The sequence below is a fragment of the Salmo salar genome, chromosome 22, assembly GCF_965601325.2.
Source record: "Salmo salar chromosome 22, fSalSal1, whole genome shotgun sequence".
Lineage (NCBI taxonomy): Eukaryota > Metazoa > Chordata > Actinopteri > Salmoniformes > Salmonidae > Salmo > Salmo salar.
In genome coordinates this window covers 2103914-2117348 of record NC_138312.1, presented here as the reverse complement: position 1 = coordinate 2117348, position 13435 = coordinate 2103914, and the positions used below count along the sequence as shown (strand labels likewise).

The following is a 13435-nucleotide window of genomic DNA, read 5'->3' as shown; positions in this document are numbered from 1 at the left end:
CAACACGTACATAACAAACAAACAATCACCGACAGAGAAATGAGGGGAAGCAGAGGGTTAAATACACAACATATAATTACTGGGATATGAAACAGGTGTGTAAAGAGACCAGACAAAACCAATGGAAAATGAAAAACTGATCAATGGTGGCTAGAAGGCCGGTGACGTCGATCGCCGAACACCACCCGAACAAGGAGGGGCATCAACTTCTGTAGAAGTCGTGACACTTATTGCCTAAAGATGTTGTGTGGGTGGAGTAAGCTGTGCACATTTGGGTGTGTCTACATAACTTGTCGCTCGCATCCTTTTAACTGAACAAAGCTAGCTATCTGGAAAAAGGCCAACCTGACAAATGGACACTATTGGACCCAAACAAATATCCAAGAATAATTTAGTGCGTTGTTTTGAAGGTTTGAAGAGTGGAATGTCAACTATAAGGAAAGTTTAGACCAGACAGAGGCAGCAAAAAATATGTTTTATTGTCACATAGATCGAATAGGTGCAGTGATATGTGTTGTTTTACCAGCTATAGTAATATTAGGGTTAAGTGCTTTGCCCAAGGGCATATCGACAGATTTTTCACCTTGTCAGCTCGGGCTAGGGCTTTAACCGCTAGGTCACCTGCCGCCCATACAGAGGCTCTACATACAACACGTGACATGACAGGAAACCACCATCTCCCTAGCTGTCAGGCAGGCGAACAGTGAGTACTGGACAATTTGTCTGAAACGTCATTACCAATTAATACTTTTTAACTGGACTTTTACACATCTTGGACATTTATTTTTGCTTTGTGGATGGAATGGGAATGACTTTTTGTGTCAGTGTGAAAATGGAACCAAAAGTGGCCTTGTGAATGTGTCTCCCTGCTGTGTGCATGCACAATAAATTATGGACACGGGGTTCTGCTGTGACTTCTACAACGCTCTCACCGAGAGATTCACCAGACGAATGGACTTAAGTAAATGCATTTTCCTTAGCAATTTGAGGGTTATTCTACGGTTGAATAATGAGAATAGACAGCATCCCTAGTTTGATTAATCAAACTAGAATTTAGTTTTGATGAGACACTTTTTAATGTTTTGAACTGTGTATTTCAATGATTTAGATTGTTGATATGGACATTTCGTTAGAACCTTAGTTATTATATATGTGTGTTTAATTATATTTCACATAACAATATTATGTGCATGTTTGTTTATTTGCAGGTGGAAGAATTGTAAATCCATTGTGAAAGGGTATGGAGTTTGCAATGCGAATTATTCGGATTAAATGTGTCCATAAATTGGTATTTTAGGACCACCTTGTAACTCTGGATGCTACATCAGTCTATGGCTGACCTGAGCTCAGTTGAGCAGTGTCCTTTTGTCAGATTATGTGAAATATGCCGCAATCGAAAGCTAGTGTATCTTGGCTACATTGGTATTTACATTTGTGTTTTTTTTGGTCCATTTTGTTTAATAGCCCATGTCACTGCACTGCTCACTGGAGCTATCTGTTGTATGGTGAATTTGGGCTTCGTCAAGGTTTATTTGTGAGTAAATCTGGCTTTGATAAAAGCCAGTGCTTACCCAGCCGCCGACCTCACCGCACGTCATTGTTAAATAGAGCAAGTCACTACTGTATTTGAACACTGAAAATATATTAAATAAATCATCGTATGACTGACTGACTGGTGCAGTTTCCCATTCAGATTGAGGGGATTCGATTAATGCCCCAGGCGGACCGGGCTAGCGTTGATCGCATTCGCTTTGGAACAGAGCTGCCTCTTGGGCGTGAGCCGGGTGCCCCGTTTTGTCTGACAGCGAACTCGGCTCAAAGGAAAAGTGACGCAGAGTAATGAGTAAGATTCTGTGTTTTCACATGCAAAGGTAATTGGTTTTGATAAAAAGGCTTTATGTTCCGTCCCAATGAAAACTAGTTTGAAAATTCAAAAAAATATTTTATGGAAAACGATGCAACGTGCTGCTTTGTTGACGCCATGACCGAGCGGGCAGATTACCGTTCGATATGAGAAGGTCGCTCCTCCCTCACCACTTTTGCTAGTACGTCAAAGGCCATAGCCCGGTGCACTTAATCTAAATCCCTCAATTGCTACGATAATAAACGGCGTCGATTTCAGATTTTGCGATCCGATTGGCCAGACATCCTGTCACTGTTGCCTGTTCAAGTCTGGTGTTGACGTAATCCTGTCTGCATCCAAGCCCCGCCCCAATAGACAAAATGCTATTCTGGATCATCGGGACGTCCATACCATAAATCCTAACCCTAACTCCTACCCTTACCTGACCCCAACCTTAACCATATCCATAACCCTTACCTAACCTTAACCCTTGCATTAACCCTTTTTACATGTAAACTTCAATGGGGGCAGGGACGTCCCAAGGATCTCAGATAGCATGGACCCCCCCCAATAGGAGCTCAGCCGATTTGGACTTGAATGAGGTGGTGAGCTCAGAAGCCCAGCAGAAAGACTGATACAAAGTAGCACAAGCTCTCTGTTCATAAACATCAGGGATACTGGAGTACCGACGGCAGGCTGCGGTCCGGGTAGGGGGAGGGGGAGGACGAAGGCAACTGAGACCCTAGACCACTGACTTTCACCCGCAGAAGACTTTACCGAGAAAGAAAATATCGTATGTTTTTTTTTGTGATTCCTGCCCCGCCGCGCGCATGAAAAGTGAACTGGAGAGATATTCGAGCCGTTTTTCGTTTAGATTTCCAAATGTAAATGTTCAACTTCATGGGTCTAATAAACGGTACAGCGGCCATACAGACCAATGTATCCTGTACATGTAACTGCAAACGCTCGACTTCATTCCAAAGCATGGAGATCAGTAAGTACTTTTTGTAATGTTCAAGCGAACTATTGCTACTTTGCTGCACGTTTCTCTCCTACTTGGACTGACCAAGCTTGATTGGGTCTATTAGCTCGCGCAGGCTTCCATCGAGTGGCAGGTAGGCAAACTATTAGATATCCCACCTCTATACTTTCAATTCAGCACAATTTCTGGCTGACTGCCCTGTTTTTTTGTGTGCAACGTTTGTCAGCCATATCATGAGTTAACTCCCAGCAAGCAACTTTTTGTCCTTAGCATTGGGATTTTCGTCAACTGAACGTCTAAACTGTCTGCCATTGTTTGACATGATGAAACGAAAGCTTATCTGGTCGTCACAACAAAGTTTATTATTGTGCAAGCCAGACGTCTAAATAAGGTCAAATATACTTCCATAAAAGGTGTCTCAGTGAATATGTTTTATAGTACAAACCTTGTAAATTAATTGTGTATGTCTATGGGCAAATTCAGGTTATTGAAATGAGCTCTATTCACAAGTAAAATCTTGTTCATACCATGCAGACAGTAATCCAAAATCTTCAATGGTGGAGTGAGAGCAAACAGTAGTATTTTGGATATTTAAATCAATAGATAGATTTTTCAGACGGGGATTAATAATTTAATTAATAAACCCAATAAAATAGGGTAACAAATATAAATATGTTTTTATTAAATAGTGTAATTAGAGTTGAGGGGACATTTATTAAACATTAACAACAACAATACAATTATTTTCCACACGTATGATGTGTGGTCTATTGGTTGACTCATATTTTGGCAGGGGCAAGTGGAATTAATGTATCATCTTTGATGAATATTACTCTGACAGACCCTCTAGTCCCAAAAAGTAATTTAGGAGAAAAGAGGAATTTCTTCTAAAGACATTTAAGCTAAGCTCTGCCTGCAAGAGCTGTGTGATGTTTTGTCTAGAGATGGAGGGGATAAAAACGAGAGATTGAGATGCTCCTTCGTTTGATTAGAGTTTCCCAAAGGAGACAACCGGTCTATATATTTTAGAGAAAGATTTGGACATTTTGAATACCTCTAAGTAATGGACTGTGAGCTTCTGTCTCCTGCGTAGTCTCCTCTTTTCCAGATAAACATTTTCTGCAAGGAACAAGCCAAAATGTCAGTATTTTTTGGTGCTTGTGTAGCGATTGTGGAATTTCAAATGTGATCTGCTCTTGGCTTCCCCATAATTAAGATGCCCTCTTGTATCCTGTCTGAAGTGCTTTGTTTTTCTGTGGTAGGGCAATTCTCAATTGAAGATGAAGTGTAAAGTGAATGTCTAAATACACTGTGTAGTCACTTCGTTTCGTCTAGACGAGAGGTCGACCGATTATGATTTTTCAACGCCAATACCGATTATTGGAGGACCAAAAAAGCCGATACCGATTAATCGGCTGATTTGTTTTATGTATTTGTAATAATGACAATTACAACAATACTGAATGAACACTTATTTTAACTTAATATAATACATCAATAAAATCAATTTAGCCTCAAATAAATAATGAAACATGTTCAATTTGGTTTAAATAATGCAAAACAAAGTGTTGGAGAAGAAAGTAAAAGTGCAATATGTGCCATGTATGTGCCATGTAAAAAAGCTAACGTTTAAGTTCCTTGCTCAGAACATGAGAACATATGAAAGCTGGTGGTTCCTTTTAACATGAGTCTTCAATATTCCCAGGTAAGAAGTTTTAGGTTGTAGTTATTATAGGAATTATAGGACTATTTCTCTCTAAACCATTTGTATTTCATATACCTTTGACTATCAGATGTTCTTATAGGCACTTTAGTATTGCCAGTGTAACAGTATAGATTCCTTCCCTCCCCTCGCCCCTCCTTGGGCTCGAACCAGGAACACATCGACAACAGCCACCCTCGAAGCATCGTTACCCATCGCTCCACAAAAGCCGCGGCCCTTGCAGAGCTAGGGGAACAACTACTCCAATTCTCAGAGCGAGTGACATTTGAAACGCTATTAGCGCGCACCCCGCTAACTAGCTAGCCATTTCACATCGGTTACACCAGCCTAATCTCGGGAGTTGATAGGCTTGAAGTCATAAACAGCTCAATGCTTGAAGCACAGCAAAGAGCTGCTGGCAAACGCACGAGAGTGCTGTTTGAATGAATGCTTACGAGCCTGCTGTTGCCATCACTCAGTCAGACTGCTCTATCAAATATCAAATCATAGACTTAATTATAACATAATAACACACAGAAATACCCTGACTGCTTGCACGGAACACAAGAGAAGTGACACAATTTCCCTAGTTATAAGAAACTCATGTTAGCAGGCAATATTAACTAAATGTGCAGGTTTAAAAATATATAATTGTGTATTGATTTTAAAGAAAGTCATTGATGTTTATGGTTAGGTACACATTGGTGCAACGACAGTGCTTTTTTCGCAAATGCGCTTGTTAAATCATCACCTGTTTGGCGAAGTAGGCTGTGATTCAATGAGAAATTAACAGGCACCGCATCGATTATAGGAAAAGCAGGACACGCTAGATAAACTAGTAATATCATCAACCATGTGTAGTTAACTAGTGATTATGTTAAGATTGATTGTTTTTTATAAGATAAGTTTAATGCTAGCTAGCAACTTACCTTGGCTCCTTACTGCCCTTGCGTAACAGGTAGTCAGCCTGCCACACAGGCTCCTCGTGGAGTGCAATGTAAGGCAGGTGGTTAGAGCATTGGACTAGTAATCTGGAAGTTTGCAAAAAAAATCCCCGAGCTGACAAGGTAAAAATCTGTCGTTCTGCCCCTGAACAAGGCAGTTAACCCACCATTCCTAGGCCGTCATTGAAAATAAGAATGTGTTCATAACTAACTTGCCTAGTTAAATAAAGGTGTAAAAAAAGAAAACGTCCACAATCGGTGTCCAAAAATACTGATTACCGATTGTTATGAAAACTTGAAATCGGGCCTTATTAATTGGCCATTCCTATTAATCGGTTGACCTCTAGTCTAGACAGCCTGCCAAAACAATGAGATGTGGTGGATGCCCAAGCAAGCTTAAAAATCAGATAAACAGAAAATCTAAATACCACTGCCAGAATGAGGATATTATCTCTGTTTGCCTCTGTTAAACCAGAAACTCAGTCTATTTGGGAATGCTCTCTGTCTTTCTCTCTCTCTCTCTGCACATTTAAAATAATATGTTAAAATCTATTTCAACGCTTATTATCTGACTATGTGGGTGGGGTTGGCGGGGAGCTCATCTCAAGCTTCGATTTGGTGCTGTCTGGCGTTCTAAAGAGCACACATTTGGAAAGCCAGTCGAATTTACAGTTCTACATGGGATGACAGAAGTGAAAGCTATTGCGCAACCCACAATTTTCTCAGGATGGTATTTGTCAGCACATTAGGCCTATACAATGCACTTATTCAGTACACAATCTTCTCTTTTCCCCCTAATTTATTCAGTAACGCTTTAGCCTATACACTGAGAATAGCCCCCCACCCCCTTTCCCTCAGAACAGCCTCAATTCGTTGGAGCATGGACTTTAGAAGGTGTTTTTAGTGTTCCACAGAGATGCTGGCCCATGTTGACTCCAATGCTTCCCAGAGTTGTGTCAAATTGGCTGGATGTACTTTGGTTGGTGGACCATTCTTGATACACACGGGAAACTGTGGAGCGTGAAAAACCCAGCAGCGTTGCAGTTCTTGACACAGACCTTGGCAGCTACTACCATAGCCTGTTCAAAGGCACTTAAATATTTTGTCTTGCCCATTCACCCTCTGAATGGCCCACATACGTAATCCATGTCTCAAGTGTCTCAAGGCTTAAAAATAATTTTTAAACCTGTCTCCTTCCCTTCATCTACACTGATTGAAGTGGATTTAACAAGTGACATCAATAAGGGATCATAGCTTTCAGAGCAGGGGTTCTTAACCTGTTAGGGCTAGGGGGCAGTATTGACACGGCTGGATAAAAAACATACCCGATTTAATCTGGTTACTACTCCTGTCCAGTAACTAGAATATGCATATAATTATTGTCTTTGGATAGAAAACACCCTAAAGTTTCTAAAACTGTTTGAATGGTGTCTGTGAGTATAACAGAACTCATATGGCAGGCCAAAACCTGAGAAGATTCCATGCAGGAAGTGGCCTGTCTGACAATTTCTTGCCCTTCTTGATTATCTCTATCCATTACAGAGGATCTCTGCTGTTACGTGACACTTCCTACGGCTCCCATGGGCTCTCAGAAGGTGGCAAAAAGCGGAATCGTGGCTTTGCAGTCTCTGGCTGAAAAAAAGTAGCGCGTTTGGGTAGTGGCTGGTTACAGTACTGTGAGTCTCAGGCGCGTGCCCGCGTCGACCGAATGCTTTGTTTTCTTTCCTCTGTTTACCTAAACGCAGATTCCCGGTCGGAATATTATCGCATTTTTACGAGAAAAATGGCATAAAAATGGATTTTAAACAGCGGTTGACATGCTTCGAAGTACGGTAATGGAATATTTCGATTTTTTTTGTCACGAATTGCGCCATGCTCGTGACCCTTATTTACACTTCGGATAGTGTCTTGAACGCACGAACAAAACGCCGCTATTTGGATATAACGATGGATTATTTTGGACCAAACCAACATTTGTTATTGAAGTAGCAGTCCTGGGAGTGCATTCTGACAAAGAACACCAAAGGTAATCAAACTTTTGTAATAGTAAATCGGAGTTTGGTCAGGGCTAAACTTGGTGGGTGTCTAAATAGCTAGCCGTGATGGCTGGGCTATGTACTCAGAATATTGCAAAATGTGCTTTCACCGAAAAGCTATTTTAAAATCAGACACCTCGATTGCACAAAGGAGTTCTGTATCTATAATTCTTAAAATAATTATGTTTTTTGTGAACGTTTATCGTGAGTAATTTAGTAAATTCACCGGAGGTTTGCGGGGGGTATGCTAGTTGTGAACGTCACATGCTAATGTAAAAAAGCTGGTTTTTGATATAAATATGAACTTGATTGAACAAAACATGCATGTATTGTATAACATAATGTCCTAGGTGTGTCATCTGATGAAGATCATCAAAGGTTAGTGCTGCATTTAGCAGTGATTTTGGGTGTGTCTTCTGGGTTTTTGTGACATTATATGCTAGCTTGAAAAATGGGTGTCTGATTATTTCTGGCTGGGTACTCTGCTGACATAATCTAATGTTTTGCTTTCGTTGTAAAGCCTTTTTGAAATCGGACAGTGTGGTTAGATTAACGAGAGTCTTGTCTTTAAAGTGGTGTAAAATAGTCATATGTTTGAGAAATTGAAGTAATAGCATTTCTAAGGTATTTGAAAATCGTGCCACGTGATTACACTGGCTGTTGCGTAGGTGGGACAATTTCGTCCCGCCTAGCCCAGAGAGATTAATGTTTGGTACACTCAGTGTATGTCTATGCTTCCAATACTGCTCAACACTTAGCCTATTCATTTGATGCAATGATGATAAACACTGGTGGAAAATAGATTTTGATGCACTATACCAAATTGTCTATGTCTATCATAAATAAAAAGCTATTACCTTTTATGGCTATTTTGCTGTGCCCAGACTAGAAACCAAAAACATCTTGTGTTTCTTGATGTGACAAATTCCTGTTGATGGTCATTTGATTCTGTCGAGGCTCTGATTACTTCCCAGCAAGACAGACTCAGAGAGGAATCAAAAAGGACTTCCCTCAGTTCGAGATATCGACATTGTGATACTGTAATTAATCGTAATACGATACTCTCCCATTATACAAACATCAAGGGCAGAGGTTCAGGTTCTTTTAATCTGTTTCTCTCTCTCGCTCCCCAAAAATCTAAATATGAGTCTGCCTTTAATAGGCATGTCAATGCTATCAGGGGTATAAGCTAGAGGTCGACCGATTATGATTTTTCAACTCCGACACCGATACCGATTATTGGAGGGCCAAAAAGCCAATGTCGATTAATTGGCCGATTTTCTATATAAAAGTGTATATAGTGTGTGTATGTATATATATATACACTGCTCAAAAAAATAAAGGGAACACTTAAACAACACAATGTAACTCCAAGTCAATCACACTTCTGTGAAATCAAACTGTCCACTTAGGAAGCAACACTGATTGACAATACATTTCACATGCTGTTGTGCAAATGGAATAGACAACAGGTGGAAATTATAGGCAATTAGCAAGACACCCCCAATAAAGGAGTGGTTCTGCAGGTGGGGACCACAGACAACTTCTCAGTTCCTATGCTTCCTGGCTGATGTTGGTAGCATGAGATGGAGTCTACAACCCACACAAGTGGCTCAGGTAGTGCAGCTCATCCAGGATGGCACATCAATGCGAGCTATGGCAAGAAGGTTTGCTGTGTCTGTCAGCGTAGTGTCCAGAGCATGGAGGCGCTACCAGGAGACAGGCCAGTACATCAGGAGACGTGGAGGAGGCCGTAGGAGGGCAACAACCCAGCAGCAGGACCGCTACCTCTGCCTTTGTGCAAGGAGGAGCAGGAGAAGCACTGCCAGAGCCCTGCAAAATTACCTCCAGCAGGCCACAAATGTGCATGTGTCTGCTCAAACGGTCAGAAACAGACTCCATGAGGGTGGTATGAGGGCCCAACGTCCACAGGTGGGGGTTGTGCTTACAGCCCAATACCGTGCAGGACGTTTGGCATTTGCCAGAGAACACCAAGATTGGCAAATTCGCCACTGGCGCCCTGTGCTCTTCACAGATGAAAGCAGGTTCACACTGAGCACATGTGACAGACGTGACAGAGTCTGGAGACGCCGTGGAGAAAGTTCTGCTGCCTGCAACATCCTCCAGCATGACCAGTTTGGCGGTGGGTCAGTCATGGTGTGGGGTGGCATTTCTTTGGGGGGCCGCACAGCCCTCCATGTGCTCGCCAGAGGTAGCCTGACTGCCATTAGGTACCGAGATGAGATCCTCAGACCCCTTGTGAGACCATATGCTGGTGCGGTTGGCCCTGGGTTCCTCCTAATGCAAGACAATGCTAGACCTCATGTGGCTGGAGTGTGTCAGCTGTTCCTGCAAGAGGAAGGCATTGATGCTATGGACTGGCCCGCCCGTTCCCCAAACCTGAATCCAATTGAGCACATCTGGGACATCATGTCTCGCTCCATCCACCAACGCCACGTTGCACCACAGACTGTCCAGGAGTTGGCGGATGCTTTAGTCCAGGTCTGGGAGGAGATCCCTCAGGAGACCATCCGCCACCTCATCAGGAGCATGCCCAGGCGTTGTAGGGAGGTCATACAGGCACGTGGAGGCCACACACACTACTGAGCCTCATTTTGACTTGTTTTAAGGACATTACATCAAAGTTGGATCAGCCTGTAGTGTGGTTTTCCACTTTAATTTTGAGTGTGACTCCAAATCCAGACCTCCATGGGTTGATAAATTGGATTTCCATTGATTATTTTTGTGTGATTTTGTTGTCAGCACCTTCAGTTATTTAAAGAAAAAAGTATTTAATAAGATTATTTCTTTCATTCAGATCTAGGATGTGTTGTATAAGTGTTCCCTTTATTTTTTTGAGCCGTGTATTTGTAATAATGTAAATTACAACAATACTGAATGAACACTTATTTTAACTTAATATAATACATCAATACAATCAATTTAGTCTCAAATAAATAATGAGACATGTTCAATTTGGTTTAAATAATGCAAAACAAAGTGTTGGGGAAGAAAGTAAAAGTGCAATATGTGCCATGTAAAAAAGCTAATGTTTAAGTTCCTTGCTCAGAACATATGAAAGCTGGTGGTTCCTTTTAACATGAGTCTTCAATATTCCCTGGTAAGAAGTTTTAGGTTGAAGTTATTATAGGACTATTTCTCTCTATACCATTTATATTTCATATACCTTTGACTATTGGATGTTCTAATAGGTACTTTAGTATTGCCAGCCTAATCTCGGGAGTTGATAGGCTTGAAGTCATAAACAGCGCAATGCTTGAAGCACAGAAATACGAGCCTTAGGTCATTAATATGGTCAAATCCGGAAACTATAATTTCGAAAACAAAACATTTATTCTTTCAGTGAAATACGGAACCGTTCCATATTTTATCTAACGGGTGGCATCCCTAAGTGTAAATATTGCTGTTACATTGCACTTCCTTCAATGTTATGTCATAATTATGTACAATTCTGGCAAATGAATAACCGTCTTTGTTAGGAAGAAATGGTCTTCACACAGTTCGCAACGAGCCAGGCGGCCCAAACTGCTGCATATACCCTGACTCTGTGTCACGGCTGTCGAAAGGATCGGACCAAAGTGCAGCGTGGTTGTAGTTCCACATTTTATTAAATCTGTGAAACTTTGCAAAACATAAATAACTGAATTTACAAAACAACAAACCGTGACGCAAAGAGAAACAAACACTACTCAAAAGATAATCACCCACAAAACCCAGGAAGAAAAACCACTACTTAAATACAATATCCAATCAGAGGTAACGAGGACCAGCTGCCTCCAATTGGAGATCAACCCAAAGAACCCCAACATAGAAAGAGAAAAACTAGAACTTAAACATAGAAATAGAAAAACACAAAACACCCCCTGTCACGCCGTGACCTACTCTACCATAGAAAATCACATCTTACTATGGTCAGGACGTGACAGTACCCCCCCCCCCCCCCCCCCCCCCCAAAGGTGTAGACTCTGAATGCACCTAACTCAAAAGAAACCACAAAACAAAAGGGAGGGTGACAATTGTCTATGGCGGCTCAAATGCAGTCCACATAACCTTAACCTCCAGCATAGGAGGCGGCTCCGGTTCGGGGCGTACTCCCCGCTCCACCCGCTGATCCTTCTGCTTTATTACCACCTGACCGTGGATCGTCGTCGAAAGAAATGGACTGTAGATCATTGCTGGAGGTTCTGGGCTGCAGGCCGCCGCTGGAGGCTCTGGGTTGCAGGCCGCCGCTGGAGGCTCTGGGCTGCAGGCCGTCGCTGGAGGTTTCGTACTAGGGAGCGTCGCTGGAGGCTCCGGACTGGGGAGCATCGCTGGAGGCTCCGGACTGGGGAGCGTCGCTGGAGGCTCCGGACTGGGGAGCGTCGCTGGAGGCTCTGGGCCGCAGGCCGTCGCTGAAGACTCTGGGCCGCAGGCCGTCGCTGAAGACTCTGGGCCGCAGGCCGTCGCTGAAGACTCTGGGCCGCAGGCCGTCGCTGAAGGTTTTGTACTGGGGAGCGTCGCTGGAGGTTTCGTATTGGGGAGCGTCGCTGGAGGCTCCGGACTGGGGAGCGTCGCTGGAGGCTCCGGACTGGGGAGCGTCGCTGGAGGCTCCGGACTGGGGAGCGTCGCTGGAGGCTCCGGACTGGGGAGCGTCGCTGGAGGCTCCGGACTGGGGAGCGTCGCTGGAGGCTCCGGACTGGGGAGCGTCTCAGGAGGTTCCGGACTGGGGAGCGTCTCAGGAGGTTCCGGACTGGGGAGCGTCTCAGGAGGTTCTGGTTGGGGAGCGTCACTGCAGGCTCCGTGCCATGGATCATCACTACAGGTTCCGCGCCATGGATCATCACTGGAGGCTTTGTGCCATGGATCATCACTGGAGGCTCCGGGCCATGGATCATCTCTACAGGCTTCGTGCCATGGATCATCTGTACAGGCTCCGGGCCATGGATCATTCCTACAGGCTTCTTGCCATGGATTATCCCTATAGGCTCCGGGCCATGGATTATCTCCCGAGGCTTCGTGCCATGGATCATCCCTACAGGCTCCGGGCCATGGATCATCTCTACAGGCTTCGTGCCATGGATCATCTGTACAGGCTCCGGGCCATGGATCATCACTGGAGGCTTCCTTCGTGGAGCTGGAATAGGTCTCACCGGACTAGAAAACGTCGCTGAGAGTTCTGGACTAGGGAACATCGCTGGAGGCCGGGTGCGCGGAGCAGGCACAGGGTATACTGGGCCGTGGAGGCGCACTGGAAGTCTGGAGCTTATGGCTGGCACAACCCGTCCTGGCTGGATACCCTCCATAGCCCAACAAGCGCGAGGCGTTGTGACAGGTCGCACAGGTTTGTGTTGGCGAACTGGGGTTACCGTGCTTAGAGCTGGCGCAGGATAACCTGGGCCGAGAAGACACACCGGAGACCAGGAACGCTGAGCAGGCATACTCCTTCCTGGCTCAATGCCAACTCTAGCACGGCACCTGTGAGGAGCTTGCACCGAGCGCACCAGGCTGTAGCTGCGCACTGGTGACACAGTGTGTATCTCAGCATAACATGGTGCTTGCTCGATCACTTGCCCCCCACAGTAAGCACGGGGAGTTGGCTAAGGTCTCCAACCTGACTCTGCCAATCTCTCCGTGTGCCCCCTCCCCCCCCCACAATTTTTGGGGGTCTGTCTCTCGCCCTTGCATCGTTGTTGGTACAGCGCCTCATAATGACGCCGCTCCGCTTTAGCTGCCTCAATCTCCTCCCTCGGACGACGATACTCCCCAGCCTGCCTCCAGGGTCTTTTTGCGTCCAGAATTTCCTCCCAGGTCCATTTCTGTTGCTCCTGGGCACGCTGCTTGGTCCTTTTGTGGTGGGTGATTCTGTCTCGGCTGTCGAAAGGATCGGACCAAAGTGCAGCGTGGTTGTAGTTCCACATTTGATTAAAT

At 44.2% G+C, this 13435-nt stretch overlaps 1 protein-coding gene across 1 annotated transcript in view; it reads left to right on the top strand.

Annotated features, from left to right (window-relative positions):
* The first annotated feature begins 2421 nt into the window (after positions 1-2421).
* The window catches only part of LOC106582623 (protein TMEPAI), an 87401-nt gene continuing 76387 nt past the window's right edge, over positions 2422-13435 (top strand). Inside the window, exon 1 of the mRNA XM_014165849.3 lies at positions 2422-2837. Within this exon, the coding sequence (XP_014021324.1) occupies positions 2732-2837 (106 nt within the window). The 5' untranslated portion in view covers positions 2422-2731. The remainder of the gene's footprint in view (positions 2838-13435) is intronic.